Source organism: Labrus bergylta, chromosome 11 (assembly GCF_963930695.1).
Source record: "Labrus bergylta chromosome 11, fLabBer1.1, whole genome shotgun sequence".
NCBI lineage: Eukaryota > Metazoa > Chordata > Actinopteri > Labriformes > Labridae > Labrus > Labrus bergylta.
The window spans coordinates 5,029,534-5,055,723 of NC_089205.1; the positions used below are offsets into that span (position 1 = coordinate 5,029,534).

The 26,190-nt window shown below is 39.1% G+C and overlaps 1 protein-coding gene and 1 long non-coding RNA gene across 4 annotated transcripts; both read right to left on the bottom strand.

Annotated features, from left to right (window-relative positions):
* Positions 1–1,019: 1,019 nt before the first annotated feature.
* Positions 1,020–21,406, bottom strand: LOC136180529 (uncharacterized). 2 transcript variants are annotated; one of them, XR_010667148.1, is made up of 4 exons: positions 21,348–21,406; positions 2,682–2,788; positions 1,862–2,100; positions 1,020–1,174 (listed from the first exon to the last, which is right to left on the bottom strand). It is a non-coding gene; the product is annotated as an uncharacterized lncRNA (long non-coding RNA). The 2 variants fall into 2 exon arrangements; XR_010667149.1 differs by lacking the exon at positions 21,348–21,406 and adding an exon at positions 3,351–3,475.
* On the bottom strand, positions 7,815–10,684 carry tcnba (transcobalamin beta a). 2 transcript variants are annotated; one of them, XM_020644871.3, is made up of 4 exons: positions 10,527–10,684; positions 10,275–10,416; positions 8,092–8,228; positions 7,815–8,011 (listed from the first exon to the last, which is right to left on the bottom strand). In XM_020644871.3, exons 1-4 carry the CDS (start codon positions 10,594–10,596, stop codon positions 7,950–7,952), a joined length of 411 nt encoding a protein of 136 aa, XP_020500527.1. In that variant the 5' UTR covers positions 10,597–10,684; the 3' UTR covers positions 7,815–7,949. The 2 variants fall into 2 exon arrangements, with proteins under 2 accessions (XP_020500527.1, XP_020500529.1); XM_020644873.3 differs by having other exon boundaries at positions 10,275–10,413; positions 10,527–10,676.
* Positions 21,407–26,190: the final 4,784 nt, after the last annotated feature.

A 26,190-nucleotide genomic window follows, 5' to 3' on the forward strand; every position in this document is an offset into this window, starting at 1 on the left:
TTTGTGAAGTTAAGACGTGTTTGGCTCATCACTGTAAATAAATGCTCACCTCTGGAAAAATGTCATCTGCTGAGTTTGCCTTCCTATCACCTTCCAAGACACTTGTGTCAAACTACTTTACAGAAACTTGTCCAGTTATTTCAAGTAACTTGTCTGCTGTACTGTAATGGTCTTCTGACTGGACTTCTGAAAAAGTTTATAAAACAGCTGCAGCTCATTCAAAGTGCTGCAGCTGTTTAAGCATCTGCTCATTCTGACCAGGACCAGAAAACTGGAGCACATCACTCCGGTTTTAAAATCTTTGCACTGGCTCCCAGTTAATTTTAGAATAGATTTGAAAGAGTTTTTACAAGTCACTGAACGATATAGTCCTAGAATACATTACTGACTGGTTTAAAATGTATCAAGCAAGCAGAAACCTTATATCTATTGACTCTGGTCACCTTGTTCAGTCCAGAGTCCTGACTAAACATTCAGTCACAATCTGCCATCAGAGATTAGACTCAAAACATAAACATTTTGAAATCTATGTTAAAAACATTTCTCTTCCCAAATAAATATTATGTAATCTAATGTAAACTTTGTCTGTGAGGGCTGTTTCGTCATGAGCCGGGGATCCGGCCGAAGATTTCTGCCTTTTAATAAGGCAGTTTTTTCTTACCACTGTAACTTTTGCTGCATTGCTAAAGTGCTCATGATGGATAGACCGGATCTTTGTAACATAACAATGAGTAAGATCTTTTACCTGCTTTTTGTAAAGTGTCTTGAGATAACACTTGTTATGAGTTGACGTGCAGTTAAGATACAAATAAAGGTTGATTGATTGATTAACAATGTAATGTTTGTGTGTGTGTGTGTGTGTGTGTGTTTGTGTGTGTGTGTGTGTGTGTGTGTTTGTGTGTGTGTGTGTGTTTGTGTGTGTGTGTGTGTTTGTGTGTGTGTGTGTGTGTATATATATATATAATTTAGGTTCCCAATTTATTTCTTATGGTCACACAGTGATGGAAAGGACAGATGGATGTTTTTATATTTTTTTATTAGGTTGTACTTAAAATGAGCGCAAAGTGCACAGAGAAGTTTGAAGATGTAAACAGTAAATGTTTTTTATTCTGCAGCGGAGAAGTCATAAACTCCAGAAACACTTCGTCACCCATGGCAACAATGTAGTGCAGACCTGAGGAAAAAACAAACAAACAAAGATCAGGGGTCTCCATAATGATCACAAAAACGTTTAAAGAATCTTGAGGTAAATGTTGCACCTGTCGTTATGAAAGCTATTTAAAGCTACAGGGTGATTTTTTTTTTTTTCTGGAATGAAATGTGTGCAGCAGCTCAGGCGGCTCCTGCAGTCACATGTCCTACAGCAGGACACTTCAAACCTCAAATGTCTCCCACTGCTGTGTCAGTGAATGTGTTTGAATGGACTTTTCACATAGAAAACTCTGCCATCAGTGTGTCACCTGCCGTGTAAAAAGTTCTTAGACTATCGAGAACGGCTACACAAACTCAAGTCCATTTTTCATTTACTCTTTGAAGGTAGAAATTGGGAGCCAGCAGTTGGCCTTATTACCCCTTCCAGTACATGAAGTCGTCATGATGGAGTCTAATCCCAGAGACTTTGCACATTTATTTTCTAAATTGTTAAATAAATAATTGTTCATTCTTAATTAAGTTTCTCCTGATTTAAATATTCCTGCCCATACCAAGCAGAAACAAGCTGCTTGAATAATGCTGACACATTAACACATAACAATGATAACAGAGCAGGACAGTTGCATGCTTGTCTTCCAGCATCAAAAAACAACACAGTCTTTTTTTTTCCAATCATGTTTTAGTTCACTTATTGAAAAAGTCAAATTACCACTGGTGTTACCACTGGTCGTGCTATTCTTGTCTGTCTGCCAAGGATGAGAGCAGTCAAACATCACTTTCTGCAACGCAATGCATGATGGTATTGTTTGGTTGAATAGTAGCCATCAAGTGGACACTTAGTTTGACCTGTTAACTGCATCACTTTGGCCCTGCTTCACCAGCTTTTCACAGGTGTTTTCTTCACTTTGTTCTTCACATGCAGAAAGATGAAAAATGGGGGAAGAATTCCTGTAAAACACAGCAAAACAATTGGCATTCACTTGACTTCTCATGCAGCCTTTTATAAGAACACTGAGGTGTCATTCTACAATGTTGACGCGAACAAGCACGCTTTTGGAGACATATTTCTCATGAGAGCACATCCTGGTTTGGGGAAAAACACAAATTTATGTGATGTGTCTTTGTAGTTGACGGTGTTTTCCCAGTGAGGAAGAACCTGAAAAACCGCATTGTTCAAATTCATATCCTTGACTTTAACTTACTGATCAGTAAAGTGTGTATATATCAGCATGCCACTATGGTGTGTTAATACACATACACACACACACACACAGATGCAGCCTGATTTCATGAAAAAACACAGGCTTGGATCTTGTAGTTATTTTAACAGCTGTGTGCTCCAACATTGGATGTTTGGCAGGATTAATGTTACAGCAGGAATAAAAGAAGGCTTTTGCTCTCTGTGTATGAACAGTGTTTACTGGTGCAGAACTGTGCTGAATAGAAACTCATCAGCCAAACAGACAAAAAGCAGACACTCACAGTTATTGAAATGATTCTTGTGTTAGTGTTTATGAGTTTCCTCTCACCCATCCTCCTCGACTCTGATAATCCGGTGCATGAACTGTTTGGGTGGATCACTTTCCACCACATGACTGGATGCTGCTGCTTGTCGGGGAGATTCTTGGTCCTAAAACTGCAGGGGCAGAAAAGTGTCAGAAGAGCTGCAGAAATGTTGCTGGCATGCATGTATGCATCATTGTTCTCTGATAATCCGGTTCATGCAGCGCTACAGAAGCCTCACTCATCAACAGAGCTGTCAATCATAATGTTATGCTTCTTTGTAAAGCATCAAATAATGAAGTCAAACTAACATTCTCAGAGAAATAAGCATTAAAGAGACAGTTTGTTTTTTAAAAGTGTGGTTAGAGGTACGTGTAGTAAGTTTATTAGCCCAAATAGATGCTGGTCAGCACTCTATTGAGAAATGGATCTGAGTTTAAGACCTCATTAACCAGGGTTCTATTCAAACCTGCTTCAGACCCTCTTTAACTTGGGTTTAAGTCAAGCCTGCCTCTGGCCTTCTTTAACCCAGGCTTATCTTAAAAACATGAAGTCAGTCTACTTATTATGAAGAAACCAGAGAGAAGAATCATCGGATTACAAGCCGATGTAATGCTGAGCTCTCACTTCCTGCTTTGAGGATGCATTATTTTTGAATGTTGCTTAACTTGTTCTTTGTTCATACTGTGACTCACCTGGAATTCAGCCTGATAGGTCATGACTGGCTGTTTTGGTATGATGTGATGTTTGCAGGAGAGATATAAAAGAGAAAGATGAGGAGTATTACACTGCAGGACCAGAAGTAGCTCAAAGACCGAGGATCAGATCTCAACAAACTTCACTTTCAGGTCAGGAGGTTCTTAAGATGTTTTGATAGTTTGACATACTGTAATGTAGACCCGTAGTCCTTCCTATAACTGTTCAACATGCAGCCCATGACTTAAAGGTTTTAACTCTGGTTTAATAATAATACTTTTGAGTTGTGAAGCCATGAGACAGTTTCCAGACAAAAGGATAAAAGTTGTTTTGAAAGATCAATTGAGCCAAATTGTTGGAAAAGTTCAATCTGGACCAAAATGACCTTGGGTGTTTCAAATCCCATATTTCAGCTCCTTCCGTGCTGTTTTTCTAAATAAAACTAGATTTAGTTTCAACAAATCCAGAAACCAACTTTTCAAGACAACCAAATCTAGATAAAAAATTTCCCTATGTTGGACTATAAGCTTCAGACTTTGTCCACAGGTGGAGCCAAAATAGACACAAAATGAAAGTTCATCGCAGTTCTTTTCCTTTGAATAATGTTCAGTATTTACAGCTACAAAGGTCTTTATTTCTATAAATAATCATGTCTACATAACTGTTAGGTCGCAGTTTTGATTCAAGGGATTGAATTCAATATTTAAAATGTCTACAGTTTGTTCTAGGAGATAACATTTTTGAAAATCTATCAACATGCAAAAAAATGTTGAACAACACGAACTGCAGATTTATACCAGATAAAAACAAAGTCTTGCATTTCCTGATTACCCGATTCCAGTTGAACGACTTTATTAGATCCAACGTGATAGCTTTGATCGGATCTCTTTCTTTTGAACAACAAAAGAACTAATGAAAACAACCAATCCACTTCTTAAAGGTGCACTATGGAGTTTTTGTAGAGAAAGGTGAAAGTGCAGAAATTTACATATTCTGTGGTTTATGTTTATAACTCTATACACAAACTGTCCTCAGAGGAAAATTTGCTACACAAGAAGTTATGGTGGTAGACCCGCTACAGTGAAATAGTAACTCTCCTGGTAGCTTTTTAGCTCCAAACAGTGTCCAGGGACCCATTTTTTCCTTTGAGTAAAGTTTGTGTATTCAGTTCAGAAAATATAACATAGAATTGTTTCACTTCTCCAACTTTCAAATTTCACCACCAAATATACATAGTGCACCTTTAAGTTTTTATTTTTATTTTTATTGTGCACTGTGTGTTCTTTCTGTGCTTCTGTAACTCTGTGAATGTCTCTGTGAGGGGATAAATAAAGGTTTATCTTATCTTACATGTAACTGTTTCTGTAAAGAATAGGGATCATATTTTTGGATGTGTTTCCCAAAGAACACTGAGGTGATATTTGACCTGATCTGGTAGATTCTTATTTCAAAGATGATGATAATGTGTTTCAGAGTCTGTGCTGTTAAACGTTGAGAAGAATGTCTCCAGCTCTGCTCTGTGCAGCCCTGCTGTTGCTGCTGCTCCCTGGAGCTCCTGCTGAAAGTACGTCTCAGAACACTTCTTTCTACTTCCGTCGAGGGGAAAAATGACTTTCCTCTTATGATGTTTTATTGCTGTATATGCCAGGTTTGCAGATTATTTAGCTTCTTAAATCTGACAAATAGTTTTACTTTTCACTGCTTATCAATTGATTAGTAACTGGAAGATTTAAAAGCTGAACTATATATAAGTTAACATATTAGACACTGACAGCTAATGAACAACAGCTAATATTTGCACGCAACCAGTTTTGAGCTATTAATACTATTAGCTGGTTATTTTTGTCTATCTAAACGTATCAAACTCAAACAAAATCAAACTTAAGTGTTTTGAGTTTCTTTAGAATGAGGCGATGGTGCCATCTCACTGATTTCTGATCCATTATTTTCTGTTTCTGTGTCTGTTTGAATCTGCATTCAAACTTTGACCCTTTTTTTTATTTTTCAGACTCTAATGTAACTCCCATCAGCATCCGTGTGTCAAACTCTGTCACAAATGCTCCCAATAAGACCTACAGCACTCATGTGGTTTTCAGAGGAATCTTACTGGGAGGAATGAGGAGACTGCAGAGGGAAAACCACTGCTTCAAGTAAGATCAGAGTTTTATTTCTATAACCGAAATAACCACGTCACCATGTTCCCCTTTTGCTTTACTTCATTAAGGAATCTCTTTAGAGACCTTACTCAGAGACATGGGTGACATATTTGTACTCTTTCTCTTATGACTCAGCTTTTCTTTGATTATCAGATGACCAATCTTGCACAATTACATTTTTCCGTTCCGGAACATTAAGTCAAAATGAGGTCAGGTTTGTTTCCCGCTACACTAGAAAAACAAATCCACACTTTCACAACAACACCATGCTGCCACACCTTTAAGTGAAATAACAAATGCAGGGGAGGGAATGTTACATTAAAAATGGCCGTTAAGTCGCCTGATGTTGTCTCAGGTTCACTTACACGGAGCATGCAGATTACGGCCCGTTCCTGGAGAGCGTGAACGGTCTTCATGGATGTCCTAAAGAACAAACCTTCTGGGAGCTGCGGGTCATGTCAGCAAATGGCATAGTCATAACACCTGATGTTGGTGAGTCACTTTTAAGATCCACTATGTTGTTCCTGGTCTTATTGTGAATTAATTAATAATCGTTTTTTTCTTAATTTTCTTTTGCAGGGATTGGATGTTACATTCCATGTGCCAATGACACCATCATCCTGAACTACAAAAAGTTTGTATCCGGCGACCTTTAGACATCCGGAACAGTCTGATTCAACTCTTCCATTATGCATTCATCAATCATCTGCTTTTGTAGCTCAGTGAGAAGTCACAGCTTAATACCCAGCACTGGACCTTCTGCAGCAAAACAACAACAACAACAGATTGTTGATTGATAGTACAGAAAAGGAAAATGATGATATTACTTTGGTGTGTCATTTTTGATGATTATCTTTTGGGAAAACACCTCAATCTGAACTTTTTTTTCTTTATACTTCCTCCTTCAGACCTCTGATGACTTTGGCTATGTGATTATAAAAAAAGACGTTGGCACCCTAATTAAATGGTCTTTGGAAATCTTTCTGAAATAATAATTAAAATCTACTGTAAAGAAATACATATTTGCATTTGTGGGTTTTTTTCTGATTAGCCTTCTTTTAAAAGTGATGCAAAAACACAGAGAAAAGAAAATGTCCTAGCAAGGCTAATAGCATTGCTAACAGCCTAATGGTACAAAATACTCTCAGAGTATAATAGATAGAACAGTGTACATGCCATATTGAATGTTTGAAAGATGGACATCATAGCTAAAACCTTTAGAGCGCCGCCCTCTGCATGTTAAAGGTCACATTCTGCAAGATACACTTCACCATGACCTCTGAGACTTATATAAGATTGTTGAAAAGAAGTAGAATATGTGACCTTGAACAGATGGGACATGAGTCGAACTTAAAATTAATGTTAAATACATTTTTCTCAAACATGGTTTCTGTCATTATTATTAGTTATTATGCTGTTATATCTCCAATTATTTATTTTTCTGAATAATTTTAGTTTTATTTATTTAATGCATTAGGATTGCTAACAAGACCAGCCTTCATTCCTCCTTGTGGGTTAACTTACACATGCCTGCACCAGGTGTGGTTACACATTGCTCCAGTCAATATGCCAGTTTAACCTGACACATCCGACATAAAACTTTATCTCCATTTCATAGATCAAAATACTGACAAACTATGCAGCGAGACGAGATGCCATCCTTCCACTGTCCTGTTGTCTACTCTCAGGTCATAGTGCAGCATTAGGCTGGAGGCTGGACATGTGAAAAGTCTTGAATGTCCTTGACAAAGCGCAGTCTGAAAGCAAACTGAATTAAAGGAAAAATAAAACCCCTGTTGCAACTTAACCCCTGAATCGCAGTTCACTGGACTTCATATGTGAAAGTGACCATAGAGTGCAATTCAAGATTTTTGACTCCTGATGGAAACCCATTGGAGAGCTTTTGATGTGGTAGCAACTTAAGACCCATAATAACCTGCTCCCTCTCAATCACAGGCTTTACTCATGTAAATGTGACAGACACAAGCATGCAAACACAGTGGAAGTATGAACGGAGAGGGTGTAAGGGGTGGTTTAAGAAAAGCCGAAAGTCTCATTTTGTGATTTCTATACTGTTTGGTATATAGTTTATGTTTCTGTTTGTATCCATTTATAAAGCTTTCTGTGACTCTCTGTTCTTGAAAGGTGCTGTATATATTAATATTATTTGGTTATATTAATCATTTTAGCCTTCAAAAAGTGATATTTCAACACCTGATCTGTCTGTAGGATAACTGTGATCACAGGAATATGTTCAAAACACTTGTCAGCAGAATTTTTGTTCTCTTTGCAAATCAGTCAAAACAACACGTTTTAATGTTTTATTTACTCGACTCTTCACACAGAGGCATGGCGTTTGATTTTTCACATATGAAAAACAGCTGCAATCATTCCATCATTCATCTGATGTCATGTTGGTGCATGCTGCAGGTTGCTCAATCTTCACCACTTTGAAAACTTCAGGATGATTTGCTCATTAGCACTGGGAATGTAACATCCAACACCTGCAAGCGAGATACAGAAAATCGTGTTGTTATCTGATTTAATGTAGATTTCTGGAGGGGTGTGTTAACAGTGGACTCACCAACATCAGGCCTTTTGATTTCACCATCTGGAGTTTTGACCAGCAGCTCCCAGTATGTGCGCTCTTTATCATTTCCTGCCACGCCATTCACACTCTCCAGGTACGGGCCATAGTTTGGATCCTCTGTGTAGGTGAACCTGCAAGACCAAAAAGAGGGACAGTTAACGTCACATGTTATCTATATACCCTTACAGTGCAGCTTTAGTCAGTTTGATTGTTTTTAAGAAAGTTGGTTTCCAGCTATAGTAATACCATATACTGTGAAGATTTGGCCTTAAATGTATTCTACACAACGATTGACATCACAGGAGCTACGTCCACTTCTTAATACAGCCTGGTCTTAAAACCTAAAACTTCCAATGCAGATGCAGTGAGATTAGATTTATCGGTGACGAACATCATGGGTCCAGTGGTTTAGCTCCAGCTCAATAATGAATCAGCCTTTAATAAATCAATCAATTCTCATTTGTAGAGTAACAATTATAACAGATGTAACCTCTAGACACTTTACAAAAAGAGCAGCTCTACTCTCTACATAAGTATTTTTTTTTTAATATTCTTTTAGAATTTAGAACTGTTTTGTCCCAAAATCTGAAAATTGTAATTTTGTATACTGAATATTGTAACCTGACTGGTAATTTTATTTGCGCTCACAAGATAACTTTTTGTGCTCACAGGATAATAACTTGTTCCAACAGTATGATTTCTCGTGTGGACATGATAATTATATCTTCTCACAATTATAATTTTTACTTTTTTTTGGGACTTCAGGGGCTCCATCGTTTAGGGGGAAAAAATACAACAAAAACACATTCTTACCAGTAGCAAAATATTTTAGAGGGCATTCTATTTATAGAGATGTTATGAAGTTTTTTTTGATTCAAACATTTATATCGTATTGGAAAACCCTGAATAACAACATATGAGGAAAGAAATGTGCCTATTCCTGCAAAATGATTATTAAATTTGTCACCTTGAAGAGGGTCCTAATATCAGGCTGAAAACAAAGTCTGAGGTCTAAAACAAAGTCTCAGAAGATTTCTCAAACTGGACCCTTCAGACTCACACTCACACTCTTCATTGAGTATGAAGGACAATGGCCAGCTTAGCGACGAACTCCCCGCACTGTTGATGGCACAAGAACTTGTGTACTGACCAGAACTAGGAAAAGGGACCACATTACTCCTGTCTTGGCTTCTCTGCACTGGCTCCCTATACAGTCTAGAATAGAATTCAAGATCCTTCTTCTCACTTACAAAGCTCTAAGTGGCCAGGCACCATCTTATCTTAAGGAGCTACTAGTGCCGTACTGTCCCTCGAGAGCGTTGCAGTCCCGGAGTGCAGACCTGCTAGTGGTACCTACAGTCTCTAAGTGTACTATGGGGGATAAAGCCTTCAGTTATCGGGCTCCTCTCCTCTGGAATCGTCTTCCAGATGGGGTCCGGGAGGCAGACACAGTCTGTATTTTTAAGAATAGACTTAAAACTTTCCTTTTTGATAAATCTTATAGTTAGGGCCGGTGCTGGTGTAGACCAGCTCTTAGTTATGCTGCTATAGGCTTAGACTACCGGGGGAACTGGCACCTTGAGCTCCTCGCTCTCTCTCGCTCTCTCTGTGCATATACAGTACATCATATTACTGCATGTATCTATCTGTAAATCTCCGTCACTAACCACCTACTTTCCTGAGAGCTCTTGAGCTCTTGAGCTCTCTTGGGCTCCTCAAGATCGTTGGTTGACGGCCTGCCAGAACAGGCAGACACTTGTTATGAGTTGACGCTATACAAATAAATAACTTGAACGTTTTCTAACTATGGTTACATGTTAAATCCACCCTCAGTGGGTTCTGGATCCAAAAAACACAAATAGGTAAGGAAAGCAAAACAAGAAGCTCCCATTTTGAAGGATTTATTTTGTGACGTTTGGAGCCAAGATGCTAGTCTGAGGATGAGCAATCCTTATGTGACATAAACAAACTCCATATTAGTTTTGAATAGAACCTGTTCAGTAAGTCAGCATCAGTGCACTCCCTCTCCACAATCACAGGCTCTTACTTTACTCAGTTCATGTGACAGACAGACACAAGCATGCAAACACAGTGGAAGTGTGAACGGAGAGGGTGTAAGGGGTAGTTTGAGAAAAGCCAAAAGTCTCATTTTGTGATAATTAATGTTATGATCTTACTTGAAGTCTCCATTAGCGGCCATGAGTCTCTTCAGAGCTCCCAGCAGGATCCCTCTGTGAACGACATGAGTGCTGAAGGTCACAGGAGAGGAGCCCAGTAAGCTGGTCTCCACCACCACATCGATGGGAGCTGTTTTATCTTCTGAAACAAAAACCCAAATATGTTAAAGAGATTCTTCACATGTTTGGGAACAATAATAAATCTAATAATAATGATTTAAATAGGAATTAATGAAACATCCTGCAGCTTACCCTGAGTCAAAGTCCCAGGAATCAGCAGCAGCATTAGAGCTGCAAAGAGCAGAGCAGGACCCTTCATCATGGCCGGTGTTAGAGAGATTACAAGCTAGTGGTCACTCTTTTTATTCCAGTCGTCAATGTTTACACAGCAGAGGAGAGTATGTTGATCCAAGTTTCCATAAAGCCAGCTCACAGGTCACAGAGAGGTGGTGTTCAGAACTCGTGTTTGCACGGCTAAGTGGTGTACAATGAACGAGGACACTCATAATTCAAGATAGTCTTTACACTACTCCATCTTACAGTGTGTATGAAGGTGAAGATCTTGTACACTGAATGAAATGTTTACTTTTCAGGTAAAAAGAGTTAAGTAATTTTCAGTGGAGGAGGGAAGAAAAAAAAGTCAAGAAGAAGAGTAAATATAAAATGTAATTTCTATAAATCTTCATTTTGGAAAGTATCTCTTCAAAGTGAAAAACGGCTAGTGTCCCTCTGAAACCAAGGTCAAAGAAAGATAACACTGTTTAAAAACAGTATGTCTTGTCGGGTGGGGGTCAGGGTGGACAGTGTGTTTCAACAAAGGTGGTTTTCTACAAGCTGGTCGATTCTGGTCTTATCAAGACCAAAACCAGACGACAATGTAGGGTTGTTCCACTACATCCAGATTCTCTCTTTTGTTACATATCTGGATGAATGAAAGCTCAAAATAAAAGTTTGGTTTTGCTCCAGGTATGAATGAACAGGTTTCCAGTAGATTGCTTTAACTGGCATAACTCTCATAAGGGCTGCAATGGCTGCAGTATAATCCCTGCTCGCCAATAAATCAAAATATGTGGGCTAAAAGTTCTTGTATTACTGACAGGATCAGCCTCTAAATCTGTGAAACAATTTGAAAAAACCTCCTCAAAGGCAGACAATTTGTTAAATAGATTATGTAAGATATAGATATTATCTTGTGTGCACAAATTACTAACTAATGTGCTCAAGATTTATTAACAACAACAACAACAACAACCTCTGTATTGTTAATTGAATCACTGGTTGTAGGTCTCACATATTTTGCAGGTCATTATGATGTGAAGCTTACACACCATGTCACTACTGGATATCTGTTTTGTCTGTTCAGTGATGCTGATGCTCGTTCTCAGCTTTGTGAAGGTGAGCTGAAGTGTTGTTCATAGAGGGCTTCATTAACCAGGTGATCTCACTGTCAGGGGATTCAATCAGTATGTGGCTCATCCTTGAACATGAACAGTGCCTTGCATACTGTACTTATCCCCCTCCTCTTGGTCTTCTCTTACATGTTACACTGTCACAAGCCTCTTTGGACTTTGCACCATTTGATAAAAAAAAGTGGCCATCTGTCAGATTCACACGTCAAAGTGAAGTAATACTTGACACCTGATCTTACTGTGAGGTTTCCTAGCAAAGCACAGAAAGTGAATCATGGGTTATTTTTGTGTTGTTTTGTTATAGACAAGCCCAATAAAACCAGTCCTGATATGTTGCTGTCAAATGAAAACATATTAAGTTCAAAAGGGGTTGACACTTTTGCAAGGCAATGTAGTGTTTCATCAAACGTTCTCCTGTCGTGCTGGTAAGGTTCTTTGCCAGCAGGGGTCTCTGTAGACCTCCAGCAGGGGTCTGTGCAGACCTCCAGCAGGGGTCTCTGCAGACCTCCAGGAAGGGTCTCTGAAGACCTCCAGGACATTCATCTATAAGCTGAAGAAATCAAAAGCCAACTCTGTAAAAGAAGACCTTTCAGGGTAATAGTTTAATAGCTGATAAGGAAATTAACCCGAGGGAGGGTGGGTTTTATTAACGTGAGAATGCAAAGGTCAAGCTTAAGAGTTAATTATGTTTTTTAGAGTGAGGACCACCTGTTTAAATACATTTTGACCTTTTTTCTTCTTAAGTGGTCATTAATAAACATATACATTTCAGAGTTCGCACCCCTTTTCTTATCAGCTCACATTTGTTATGTCACTTCTTTATGGTGAGCTAAAGAAAGTAAACAGAACCTCATGGGCTGAAAAAGGTGTTTTATATTTAGTTTCTGGTCATGACGCCCTAAGACACATACGTTCTTACAAATAGTATGTGGCAGGGAAAGTTAATTTTTTGCCAATCATAGAATAAAATTACTTTATTGATCCCAAACTGAGAAATTGTGGTCAGGGGACCTTCTTTGGTTTTGCCCACTTTGCACATTACATAATGATATATGTATCCTTTCTGACATCCCACAGATACTGTTTCCATCCTCATACATCCGTATTCTATACATCTACATGTCCACATGAAATTGGACGTATTTAGAGATAATTCACTTAAGATTTGCTTCAAACTTCCATCAGACTAATCCTCGTCTGAATCAGCCTGGCTGTTTGACACAAACATGTTTTTATTTGAATAGACATTTCATGAATGAATAAATGAATATTTTATTTTCGTGACAGGTCATTTACAGGACCCTTCCCACATGGACTCATTCTGACACATTAGCTGAGAGTCATTTGACTGACATCACAGCACTGTTAACATGAACCATCACCCCAATAATAACACTCCAACTTTAACTGTTGCCATTTTAATCCGTTTTTTAAGCTTCAGTTGTTTGATGTGTTCAACTTTTTCTGAGTCTTTCTGGCTTTGTGCACTGATAATGGATATCTGTTTTTTTTTATAACTGCTTATCAGTTGAGTCGACATCATCGTATTTTAAGGGTTGTCCATTAAAAACTTCTCAAGTATAAGTCATGTTTGATCGATTGATTGTTTGGGATTACACGTAGTCATTATACTTAAAGTTCAAATAAATCAAATTTACTGATCTTGTGGAAATTAAAACTGCACAAATAATGTTTCCAGAAAAAAATAATAGAACCGAGAAATATTTTAAAAAATGTCCGTCGATTAAAAGGGGATAATGATTTGTTTGTAAATATAACTTTTTGTTGTTTGTTTGCCTTTTCATGTCTCTTTTTTTGCATGTTCAAATAAAAATAAAAATCCATCACACCAGAGGATGAGGCTGATAAGGACGTCGCCCGTCAACGTCAGACTGAAGAGATGGACTCTGCTGCCCTCCAGTGGTCACTTTAGGAACTTCGCCTTATTGGCCTCTAATCTGCTACTGTTACATATTCCTCATTTGACTCGGAGCAACAACCTCTTAGTGTTAAGATCAGGAGGACAAAGCTCTCCTGTCTACCCAAAGCAATAAGGCCTATCACATGTTTGGCCCAAACTCATTATGCGGGTATTATCCAGAAGCCTTTATCATATCATATGTTATGTTATTGACAATCAACCAGTTCATCAGTAAGGTTTGAATATTTGTGAATACTATAGATTCTGAAAAATTTAATTAATACTAAACCTCTAATTTAAACATAGAGTATAAAAATGAAAAGCTGTTGTTTATGGATGTTTACTTGATGATATATTGCATTATCCAGGTTTGTTGGCTGATTTTGCTCCTTTTGATCTGATAATAATGCACATTGAATAGTAATATCTCCTCCACTTATAATCACATAATGTTAATATTTAAAGCATCCATATACAGTATAACTTTTCCACCTTAAAATGGGAGTTTGAAATTCAATGTAATAGCACAACAACTTTCAACAGGGACTATGGCGTTTCACCCCTGTCCATTCAGCGCCACAAATGCCTGCATTCAGCTCTATGTAACTCCGGCAGTGTCCTGAACTTCTCTCTTTAAGAAGTGCATACTGCTTTACAGTAACTTAAACTGCATATTTTTTTATCCTCATATTCCATCATTCTGTTTATATCCATTGTAACCATCAAACCCAAAACCATCTTCAAGAAAATCAAAATCAAAGAATTGAGTTGTCCTTAGCATCCTTCAGCAGTTGATCAAGCAGTTTTTCAAGTTTGGGCAGAGTTGTGGTCACAAAAACACACAGAACTTGACAGTGACCGAGTAAGAAGCCGGACTACAGGAAATGTTGGACCTTGCCAGTCGACATGGTTCATTGATGGCTTGTTGAAAACTTATACCATGGCAGGAAACAAAAGCAGAGGCTATCTGTATCCCTTATCAAATAATGCTCCCAGTACAGAATCACTTTAAAACATCACTACTACACACTGACCAAGTGGTCAGGTCGCACCCCAAGTATGGAGGCTTCTGTCCTCTTATCAGGCGGCCCTGGTTAAATCCAATCTGCATCTCCTTTCCCACATGTCGTTCCGCTCTCGCTCTCGCTCTCGCTCTCGCTCTCGCTCTCTTTGGATTTCCAACTCTATCCACTGACCTGGCTAGTTAAAGGCAACAGACCAAAACACAAGTCTTAAAAAAAAAAAAACACCACTGCTCACTTTATTTGCTCTGTAAGGAAACAGGAAGCATGTTTTGATTCTCTACAATAAAACCTTTATTTAAAATTTAAGAGGACGTGTTTCTCGATAGACGTGTGAGTGTGAGTGAGCGAGCACGGCCAGTGGGTCATTCGGCTGCTCGTGTGTTTGGGTCGTGATGTCAAGAATCTTTACTGTGATACTTCTGTGGAAGGAGTGATTTCGATTGAGGCCTTATTGTTAGCTGTCCTTGCCTTCTTAGTTTGTGACTTTTTGTTTAAGATACATTTGCTTCTCTTTTGTTTTGTGTTTGTGAAAGAAGCTTGTTTTGTGTTGAACATTTGTTTAGTTTGTTAGTAAATCGTTTTAAACTTTGCTTATATTTAGTTCCTATATTTCTTTTCCCTGGGTTTAAATTTATTGTTACTGCCCTCATCCCCTAGCCATCTCCGGGAACGTAACATCAACAAATGCACGTTGTCTTTGCAGGGGAGATGACAGCTTTAACAGCAAGTTACAACAGTGCATTCATAGACCTTCAGTATGCGCCAAATGAAAAAATCATATTGCTACAAAATCTTGCTTTAACTTAAAACTAGATCTTAACTGAACAATGTTATAGAAAAGATTAACTCAAAGACTAACACCAAAAACATCAGCTGAAAATGTAATAAATGGCATGCATAGTAAAAAAGTATTCCCCTGATAACACAACAGTATACTCTGCATGCTCATGGACTCACGGTGGTGTCAGAGTGCTGCAAACTGCATCAACTACAGGAGACCCCGTCAACATCTGGAAAGAAATATAATTATATACCCTGAAACACTAAATTGTATCAACAACCAGTAAATTATTTTCTGCTCTCAAGTCTCCCTCCAGGTGTTGAACCTCTTGTACTGGTTATTTCAAGGGACAAGAATTACAGACAAATTAGGTCTTTATGACTTGCTGGTCGGGTTCATGTCAGGTCACGCCTCCAGGCTACAGAAACAGAAACACCTTCATTCTCCTGTACGAACAAAAGGGCACATTTTAAACTATGAATGGGAACCTCTGTTTTCAAAAATACAAAAAAGAAAAACGTACACGACAGGACAATTTACAGGTTGTTGTTGTTGCAACATGTCACTCACAGGTAGACATACCCTCATTTTCTACTTTATTGTCTACAACTTACAGACACATCATCACACACATTATGTAAAGTTAATGTGGGTAATCAAAAACAAAAGTACTGCTATTTTCTTAAAGGCTTCCATGAAATCAGACTTATTTTTGTAACTAGTGGAGTGCCCCCTGCTGGCCATTACAAACAGTACATGGGAGTCCTGCAATCAAGCATTTGCTTTACTTCACAGGACTGATGTGTAAGGTAATCCAACTGCACTGCATTTATTTCTGGTCATTTCATTTACATGTGGGGGGGGGGGGAATGTCAACCTGGGCTGCCCCTCAACTGAACGCCCTTTTCAGGCGTGGCTTGAATACCTTTCAATGAAGCACCTCTTTACTTTCTTACTTTAAAAATGTCCATTCAACAAAACTTTTTCATGCACTTCCTGAAGTGCCTCGTCATCTGTTTGACATGCTGTGTTCACTGCAGAATTCCTCTGGCAGGTAAGACAGACGGACAAATAGAGATGGATGAGAGACAAGGGAAGAGGGGGAGCAATGTGTACCTGTACATTGGGTGTGTTTTTTTTCCAGGTCTGAACACGTCAGCTTCACGTTCTCGATGCACATTCAGGTTCAGAGATTTTCGGTCCTTGTTGGCGAGTTGTGGCTTGTTGCAATCTCTGTCACATCCACAAAGACTCTGAGGAATTTGACAGTGTCTGAGACGTCCTGAAGATGTGTCAGAGCAGCAGAATGGAAACATGTCAACAAACACAGAAACATGTCAACACACACACACACACACACACACACACACAGGAGCCCAAAGGAAGAAGGGTATCTATTGTATCTCTATGATTTGAAGCTTCTGAGTTTTCCGTTGGAGTTCTAAGAAAGACATAGGTGTGAATATGTTTCAAGACCACTAACACAAATATACACAATGATATGAAACAAATTACAATGAGCTTCTGAAATGCTGAACCATTGATTTTCACTGCAACCACAGCGTTAACACTTTTCTTGAACACAGTCGCAGTGACGTCACCGACTGGTTTCTGAAGAGGCATTGAAGCCCATTGATGATGGTCCCCATATTGGAAATTCTGACACAAACTAGCTTGAATCAAGCTAAAAACGGCTAGCTATAGAGCAGAAAACCATATATTTGAACCAGGCTTTAAGAAAAACACGCTTTACAAAAAATTAACTTTTAACTAAAACTTTTTAATCAAGTGTCAAACTCCGGTGTTCAAAAATGAAGCTGATGCAGAAGTACTAAATCCTGGTCTTATTAGCTCATGTCTCCATCTGCACACAAACTGTACGGGGGTGACATTTTTGATAACTTGTACAGTAAGTTTTGATTTTATGAAGTATAAGTGTTATTCCTAGCTGACGGGATTGACAGGCAGGCGCGGTGTAACCTTTTTTTTTTTTAAAGAGGCCTAAAACCCGCCTCAGCTCCAGCTCTCAGCCTGTCGTTAGGTTGACTCAAAGTTATGCTGAGACAGGATTTCCAGCATGGCAACTGCCATCGATGGGACTCAGAAGGACCCTTCAGTAACAGATGTGTGACGCTTTGTCCATTAATATCTAGAGTTTATGATTTTAATATGGGACCTAAAGAGGATTCTTCGGCTTTTGCAGCCGGCCTCATGTGGACACTTGAGGATCTTAAGTTTTTTTACACTGATGCATTGGCTTCATTTTTTCTCACATTCTGCTTGGTTTTGAACATTAAAATCAACATTTTCACAATGCAACAAAAAGTTCAATAATCATGTTAAAATGTTATCATGCGGCGAAGAACATTTTGTGGAATTATATAAAAAGACATTCTATGTGACACTGTGGATGTGAATAAAGCAAAAATCTAATAAACCCTATTGCAGAGTAAATACTTCCCGCTAAGAGCTTGTAGCACAATATGTTTTGGTCAAAATTAAAACCATGCAAAAAAAAGAGATATTCAAGATCTACTTACTTCCATTTTTGAGAGCTCTCAGCCAGGCATCATCTTGATCTTTCCTGTTAAATGGAGTCTGCTAAGTTTGGTGATGCACAAAATAAACATTGTGAACTGAGCAGAATCAAACAACTCAATCGTCATGGTTTAGTACACTGATTAAATTTTTCTGGTTAAAAGAGATAGAAAAATGTGGGAAGTTTCAGATTCAACGAGGGTCAAATTAACTTGCATGGTTTCACTTGACATCCAGCAATCTTAATCTCTTATATCAAACATCAAACTTTATGGTTGACCAGGTATCGTTCATAAAAAAACGTGTTCTATTAATTTTAAGAGTGTAACATATTTGGGGTTTATTTTAAAGAGGTTGGCCTACTTACAAACACCTATACTCTTATTAAGAATTACATAACTTTTACAATTGGTGGGAAATAAGCCCACAGGCTTTGGTTCAAAGGTCACAGAAATGTGGGTTACATAAACATAAGCCTACACCTGTCACCCGTGATGAAGATTAAAAAGGTAAAAATCCACATTTCTAGGAAGCAGAGGAGTCATTTCTCTCCCCATGTGACCCGGTGCCGACAGCAGCAGGGTCTGCACAGTAGTAAAGTGTTCCTCCTCAAATCACACACACACACACATGTACACACACCGACGCACAATCTTCCCCTACACCACCGCCTCCTGCCCTGATCCGCCCTTCTTGCTAGTGATGAGATTTACAACTCATTTCAGTGATCAGGTAATTTGGCTCAGCTCACTACTAAGATCTTTAGGCTCCTGAACGACTCTTTAATAAGTACCACTTCTGAATAGTATAGTGTAGTGTCCTGTAGACATGAACGCATCTATTTTAATAATCAACGTTTGTATTATGTGGTTATAGTAATCATGTTATTTAGTAGACTGAACATATTATACAACATGATATCATCAGCAGAGCTCTGAAGCAATTTATCCAAACAGACCCTAACCCTTATCCATCAACAGTTTGAAACACTGAGCAGAGGTAGGTCAGAAGTTGAAATAGTTAATTGCCTTGTGGCTTGTTTGAATTTGCCTCGACTGTAAAACATGTGACGTGAGTCTCCACTCATTGTAAATATAATGAGAACAGGGTCCAAAATCAACTTTTTGACTCACCGGGCGGTCATAGCGGCCAGTAGATGAAAAATTCACCAGCCAAGCATATTTTGTATGTTTGTGTGTCTCAGGGTGCATTCAAGTGGTGTCGGACACATCGGAAAAAAGAGTTTCCAAGTTGTAAAATGCACATGAACACCAGGGAGCCAGGGTGAAAAAAAGGGGTCGGTGCATCAACACAACTGGAGAACACCACAGATTATGAGAAACAGATTAGACAGCATGTCTAACACTGCATGTTACACACACTTTTAGAAACATGCCACCCGCTTGTTGGTACACAGTTTTAGATCTATGTTCAGTGTTCTTTAGTGTACCTTTAAACCCAGATTCACAACATCTATCAGCAAGTACCTATCAACGACAGCAGTACACTTATACGCGTCTAGCTCAGGGCTACGTAGAGTCACCATCAATTTTTAACTGAGTTTTGGCAGATGACTTGCCCCACCACCTATATGTTGCAAGCATAGTGATCCAATATGTGGATGACTTGCTAATTTGCAGCTCCACTCAGGCTCAGTGTGAACAAGACTGGATTGCTGTACTAACAGCACTAGCTGGTGCGGGACACAAAGTTAGCAAACAAAAGGTGCAGTTCTGCCAACAAGATGTAGAATATCTAGGCAGGAGACTATGTGGCAACAAACGGCAAATAGCTCCCTCACAGATAGAGGCAGTAGCTAAGATACCAAAACCAAACACAGTAGGACAAATGCTGTCATTTCTGGGAATGGTTGGGTATAGTCGTGCATGGATTTGTGATTAAGGCAAAAAAAAGCTGCACCACTGCGTGCTCTAATTCATGCCGCAGGTCAACCAGAGAGCTCAGCTCAGCTAGAACGGTCAGATATAGCTAAACAAAGTTTTCAGTCAGTAGAGTACTCACTGCCACCACAAGAACCACATTTTTTCAGGACCACGCCTACTCACACAACTCCTTAACATGGCCTGTTCACTGTCTGCCAGTACCTCGCTGGATGATGAATCCACAATCATCCCGTGTCAGACTCCCAGTGGTCCTACTGGTCCAAGAACACCACCTGGGACACCACCAGATTCTTCCCCACAACCAAGTGAGCAAAGTTATGAGGAGTGGAATGAGAGTATGATGGTCTCAGTGGCTGACATGCCCAGAAATGAGTTTGTTGCCCCATGCCACATCCTTCCACTGGAGGCAATCTCATGCGTAAGAAGCGGTACAGGGAAATGCAATCGGAGGGCCCGCTGCCGCAGAAATAATCAGTTTTTTACTCTGAACGATCCACGATCACACCTCAGTATCATGTGTGACTTGATACTGCAGTCGAACCAGGGTGTTGGAGTAATGGAATTGTTAGAGTACCACCAAGTGAAATGGGACTGTTGATCATGACTTGCAAAATGTAATGTGTGACCATGGATGACTACACTCATGTGTTACATATCATATGCCTTCATATTCACATGTTTGCATATTTATTTGTCAATCATTAAATTAATAAATGAATATTTATTCAAATTATTTTTAGTTTCGGGGAAACGTAACCCAGACACATCAGAAATACATAAATCTGCCTGTAAGTTTTTAGATTTTAATCCTACAGCGGTGTAAGAAGAGGGAGTCTCCGGAAGTGACGTTCTGGTGTTACAGTTAAAAGAGGGACCATGGATGACTTTCAGACTGAAAGTGTCCTAACAAATGACTTTTTTTGTTCAGTTTTTGTATTATCATATTGCAAATATGCTTATTAGATATGTGTTAATGAAAGCTAGACACAGAGGCATTCGTTGGGACACGTAACGTCCGACAAACACATACGCATTCAGCTGAGTCACCAGATAACATGGTCACTCTTTAACCTGGAACACCGGCAAGGACGTTTTAGATTTAGAAAGTGTTTTCAATGGTAACCGCTAGCTCTCCGCGCTGGTCACCTGACTGAAAGCTATGAATTGCTACATAACCCTAGGAAAAAGAAATAAAGAAAAGGCTTCATTGAGGTCACAGGTGCTCACTAAAAGGAGTTGACTCTTCAAGCCGACTCGTTAACGAACAGCCCATCACTACTCTGTGCTCCGGCGTGCAGCGATGCTGTAGATGCGGCAGACTGAAGCAGACACAGTTTAGAGACTGAATGCTGCAGCCGGGGAGGATATCAACATCCTGACAGACACCGCGGAGGACAACAACAACAACACTTCACCCGACTGTAGTCAACGTAAGACAATCAGTTCCTGTCCTCTTTTTGTGTTATTATTAGCTCCTGTCAAGTGTTAATTTTACCTTAAATGAGTCATCTTTCCCCGTGTGTGTGGATGTGTCACAGTCCAGCCTGTTCCCTGTCCACTCGCACAACTCTTAAGTTCCGTAGCAGTCTCTTTTTAAAGTCTTTTGAGAAGCTAAATGTTTCTACCAGTAAACTTAAGGCAATTCAGTTCAAGGAGAAAAAATCACCTACAATAAAATCCATCAGACTATTTTCAAAATGTTTCGTAAAGTGTGTAATATTTAATATTTCACATGTAACAAACTAATTTGTAATGTGAACTAAATTAAAGGGACGCTAAGTTATTGTTCGAGTGATTTGTATCAGTCATGTTTTTACTAAAGAATGAATATATTGATAAAAGTATTTTACTAACTGTGGTTTTGTTGGCTAATGGAAATAATTGGCTGTCTTTAAATCACTCAAATTACTTTAAGGGCCAAAGAAACAATGAATCAGAGCCCATCATTAAGAGATCTGTTTAGTTATGATGAGGAATAAAACCCCTTCTAGTCTCTATGAAATATGTTAACCGCAAAGTAGTCGAGTTCATACCAATGAGGAGTCCTTTATCAGTAAGAGAAAACAATATCTTAAACAGCTGCTTGTTTAGTCATTTTTTTTAAAGAGCAGCAAATTTGGTTGAAGTTTTTTAACAGTTTTAAGCCCTGGAAGTTTTAGAGGTTGATGTTGAGTTTAATTCCTGAAAGAAGACAGATTCCTGGATTGAAGTATTATCTTTACTGTAAGCTAAGTGATTATAGTTTAGTGCTTATTGTTGGGATATTGATTCAGTTTAAGTTGAAGCATTGAAAGGAATATGAAATGTCTGCAGCTGAGACACTGAACTTTAGTGGAAGGGGAAGTCCTGAAAGAATAAAGTGCTGAATGAATTCAATGAACCAAATGTAATGTCATTCAACTTGACCAATACAGCCGTTTGTCTTTTGTTGACCGATGTTTGTATTTGTTAGTTTATAAACGGCCGGCTGTGGGTCATTGGCAGAGTCGGTGGTCGGTTATCTCCCAAGCTGAAGTTTGGAGGTTCGATCCCCAGCTCCTGCAGCCACATGTCCGGTGTGTCTTTGGGCCGCTCCTTCATCGACGGCGTATACATGTGTGTTAATGAGATTAGCTAATACTGATGGCCTTTTTACATTTTTGCCATTAGTGTCATCAGTGTGTGCAGCATTTGCTTTAGCTTAAGTCCATTTTCCATTTAAGGTGGAAAATGGCGTCTATTTACACAATTCTTTTAAATATAATTTTGGGGATATTTCAGGCAACTCGGTCACTGAGGTGCTTTGTGTTTGTTGAGTTGTCATTTGGGAAATGACCCTAATCATGCTGGCTGTGGCTCGGTTGGTAGAATCGACGTCTCTTGACCGGAAGGTCGAGGGTTTGATCCCCAGCTCCTGCAGCCACATGTTCGACTTTTTTCTGTGGGCAAGACATGTAACCTCAAATTGCTCCTGCTGCTTCGTCGGCGGCGTATGAATATGATTAGTTACTTCTGATGGTCACTTTACGTAGTAGCCTCTACCATCAGTGTGTGAATGTGTAGGTGTGTCCTGCGGTGTAAAAAGTGCTTTGAGTAGTTAGAAGACTAGAAAAGCACTAAACAAGTTCAAGTCCATTTACTGTTGTTGCTGATGATTTCAGTTTATTTTGTAATTCATATTTGTGTAGAGGCATCAGTATTAATCTGTTTCATTACAACCAATAAACTCCTCACAGGAGCTTTAAAGCAACATTTTCCACCTCAGCTACATTATATTTATTTCAATCACAGCTTGCAGCAGTTACAGTAGTATAGTCTTTTTCGTCATTTAGCAGTACATCAGTGTATTCAGTTTGTTTCTGTAAATTCTCTTTGAACTTTAACAGAAAAGACGACCCTTCCCCTGCTGTCAGCAGCTTAGAGGTGCTGTTGTAGCTTATGGAGCCTCTGTTAACTGCAGCTCTGACCAAGAATGTGCGTGAGCTTTAATTTTTTTTTCCTTTTTCCAAATCCTCCTCGGTGATTAGCTCTCATTCTTACAAAGTCATGGGAGAGCAGCGCTGCTAACCTACTTCCCTGAGTGTGATCCTAATATCCTTATGTTCAGGCTTCTCATGTTATGTAAGAACAGGCAGGACTATCAGGCTTCTGATCACTGAAGGAAGAAAACGAAAGATTCTATCTCTCTGTTCTGCAAGACGTTCAACATTTAGTCAACACAATAGATCTTATCTTTCTGCATTTTTATTGGTACTACTTCACCTTCAACCTACACGAAACAACCTTTTTCATTATAAACACTTTGTGTCTTAGCTGTTGTGTTTTTTCATGATACATTGTAATCTGCAAAATCCATGCATATCATGTTTAATGCTTTATTTCCCTTAGATAAATTACTGTGTTTTTAACATTACCATGAAACAAACATTACACACCAGATGATACAAATGCACAGCAGTTTATGTAATACAAGACAAGAACTAACTCAAATGATAGACAAATGGAGGTGGTGGAGCTTATGACCTATACTGTAGACAGTCAGTGTGTTTTGGCTTCACTTTTAGGGAGCTGTCATTTTGTCCATCTTTTAATTCTGTCTTGGTCAGCGGAGCAGCAATGACTGGTACCCTTTTAGGCTTTTTGCTGGAAAGCTCTTTCTCGTTACCCGAGCACATCGGTTACTAACTTGGGGCAGGGGACCCCCTTGTTCAGGACCTCTGGGGGCACGAGGCTTTGTCTGCTCTAAAGTTTCAAAATTAGTTTTGCATATTTTAACTAAAGTCATGAAAACACACCTACTGCTGAAAAGGTCTTTGGTTAGAACAAGAGTTTAGGCCTATTCTGTTGGGAGTTAACATTAATTTAAAAATTGATGTTAGTTTTTGAATGTGATGTGTCCCCGGTCTTGTTTTCACGTGGGTCCTGGGGGGACTCGTTTTTTTTTTTGCTCTAAGGAATAAAGGACGGGACCACTGCACAGGAAGAATGCTTTTTGCGTCCTGTGTGGATCCAGAAATCAATGTAGGACTGTGTGATGTGAACTGCACATAAAACCTTCATCAAGTTTGTGATCGTATCTGAATTTGGCCAAAATGTTGTCAGCCTTTTATTCCTGCAGGAGCATGGTTTGGGTCTTCGGTTGGTACTGATGTTTGACCCAGATTTTCTGTTTATTAAAGGGTTTACAGATCAGGTTTGAAATCTCCAGAACAACTTGCAGACTCATCGGGTCATCCCAGTTATACCAAACATGGTTGATAATTAGGTTTTAACATCTGGATGGTTACACTTCCAAGCAGGAAGTATGAAACATGAGAGAGGAAGAGAATGAGCTGACAGTGTTTCCAAGCAAGCGTAAAACATTCTAACCTTGAGGTTCATGTTAGCTATCATGCTATAGTTTCATGGGGGGAAAAAAAGGTACAACCTTTCATTTAGTTCTTACTCAAAGATAGACTGGCTTAATTGACTTGTTAAGCTTCTCCCTGAGGTTATGTGAGATCATATAAAACTCACGGAGGTGGAGGAGGTTCGATGATCCCTCTTACACACATAATAATCTGAATTATATCCTGTAGTAGGTAAAGCACCTTTTTTTCTTCAAAACTTGTAGTTTGTGCATGTTTGAGTGTAGAAAAGTGAACCTCTTTGAAGTTGTTTCTTATGTGAAAGATGCAAACCATTTTTAAACTGGTCAGGATATGAACACTTCTGTAGACTTATCCTGTGGTTAGACATGAGGACTGGGAGGGATTGAACTGCTAATCTCAATGTGTAGACTTCCTCCAACAAAAAGTCCATACTTAAAACCGGGGTACATTTTCTAAAGGACTTATGCTACAGAAAATCTGTAGATTAGACCTTTTGTCTGAGTTCATTCAGGTTAAACCAGGCAATTGGTGTTATTTTTTTTATCATCACTTTGATGTCTCCATGTAGCTGTGTGGAACAGCTCACTTTATTTGACTCTAATAGGCTTTTAATCCAACTGATTTGGGCATCAATTCTTAAAGTCAGACGCAGATGTTACAGTGGTACAGTAGATAATCTGAAGCCGTATGATCCCAGGTCATTGAGTTCCCTGTCTCTCCTCTTTGGACCTTCCCTTTCAGCAAGAGCGATCCAGTCCCATCCAGGTCGACTCGTGACATGTTGGCATACGCATCGTGACTCTCCTCGCCTCCTCGTTATCAAGTCCCATTTGATGTCAAGAAAAGACCTTTCTTTGACTTCTCCATCCCTGCTGTCAGTGAGATGTGTCCATGTGGAGTTGTGATGTGGAGGGCAAGTGAAGGAGCAGTCGATTCCCATACATTAGCTTGGCGCGGTGCTTGGTAGTGAACCTGAGTCTGCAGATTGTTCCCAAGCCAGAAACTCCAGGACCCTCCAGCTACGAGCAGATCAAGGGTGGAAAAGAAAGTTGATTTTAATCCCCAAGGGGATTAAGAACCCCATGAGTGATTAAATGAGACTTCTGTCTCAAAAAGGACAAATTACTGTACCACCTCAGAGTTGGGAACCGTTTTTACAGTGGTCTGCAGAACAAAGTAGATTATACGTATCTCCATTTCACTGATTATTAACCACCTTGAGATCACAGGGGAGATCACATTTTTCTGCTACTTAGTCCTGGAGGTCAATAGAAATGGATTTTGTCTGATGTTGGTCATACCTCACCTATCTTTTCTCAGGAAATACCTTGAAACATACATTACCATTAAGTTAGAAACGGAGAAAATAAATGCACATGGGTTCTCTTTAAAAGAGCTCCAACTAGGTGCAAAAAAAGAACTAAACCTTCTGCAAAAGAGTATCTTGACACATACGTACACTACTACATATTCTAAAGGAAGTGCAAT

What these genes read in the sequence shown, in the direction of transcription:
- tcnba (XM_020644871.3), bottom strand. Translation starts at nt 10,596, where the DNA reads ATGATGAAGGGTCCTGCTCTGCTCTTTGCAGCTCTAATGCTGCTGCTG. An exon ending in TCCTGGGACTTTGACTCAGG is followed by an intron (nt 10,417 to 10,526) that starts GTAAGCTGCAGG and finishes TTTTTGTTTCAG; the next exon opens with AAGATAAAACAGCTCCCATC. An exon ending in AATCAAAAGGCCTGATGTTG is followed by an intron (nt 8,012 to 8,091) that starts GTGAGTCCACTG and finishes TCTCGCTTGCAG; the next exon opens with GTGTTGGATGTTACATTCCC.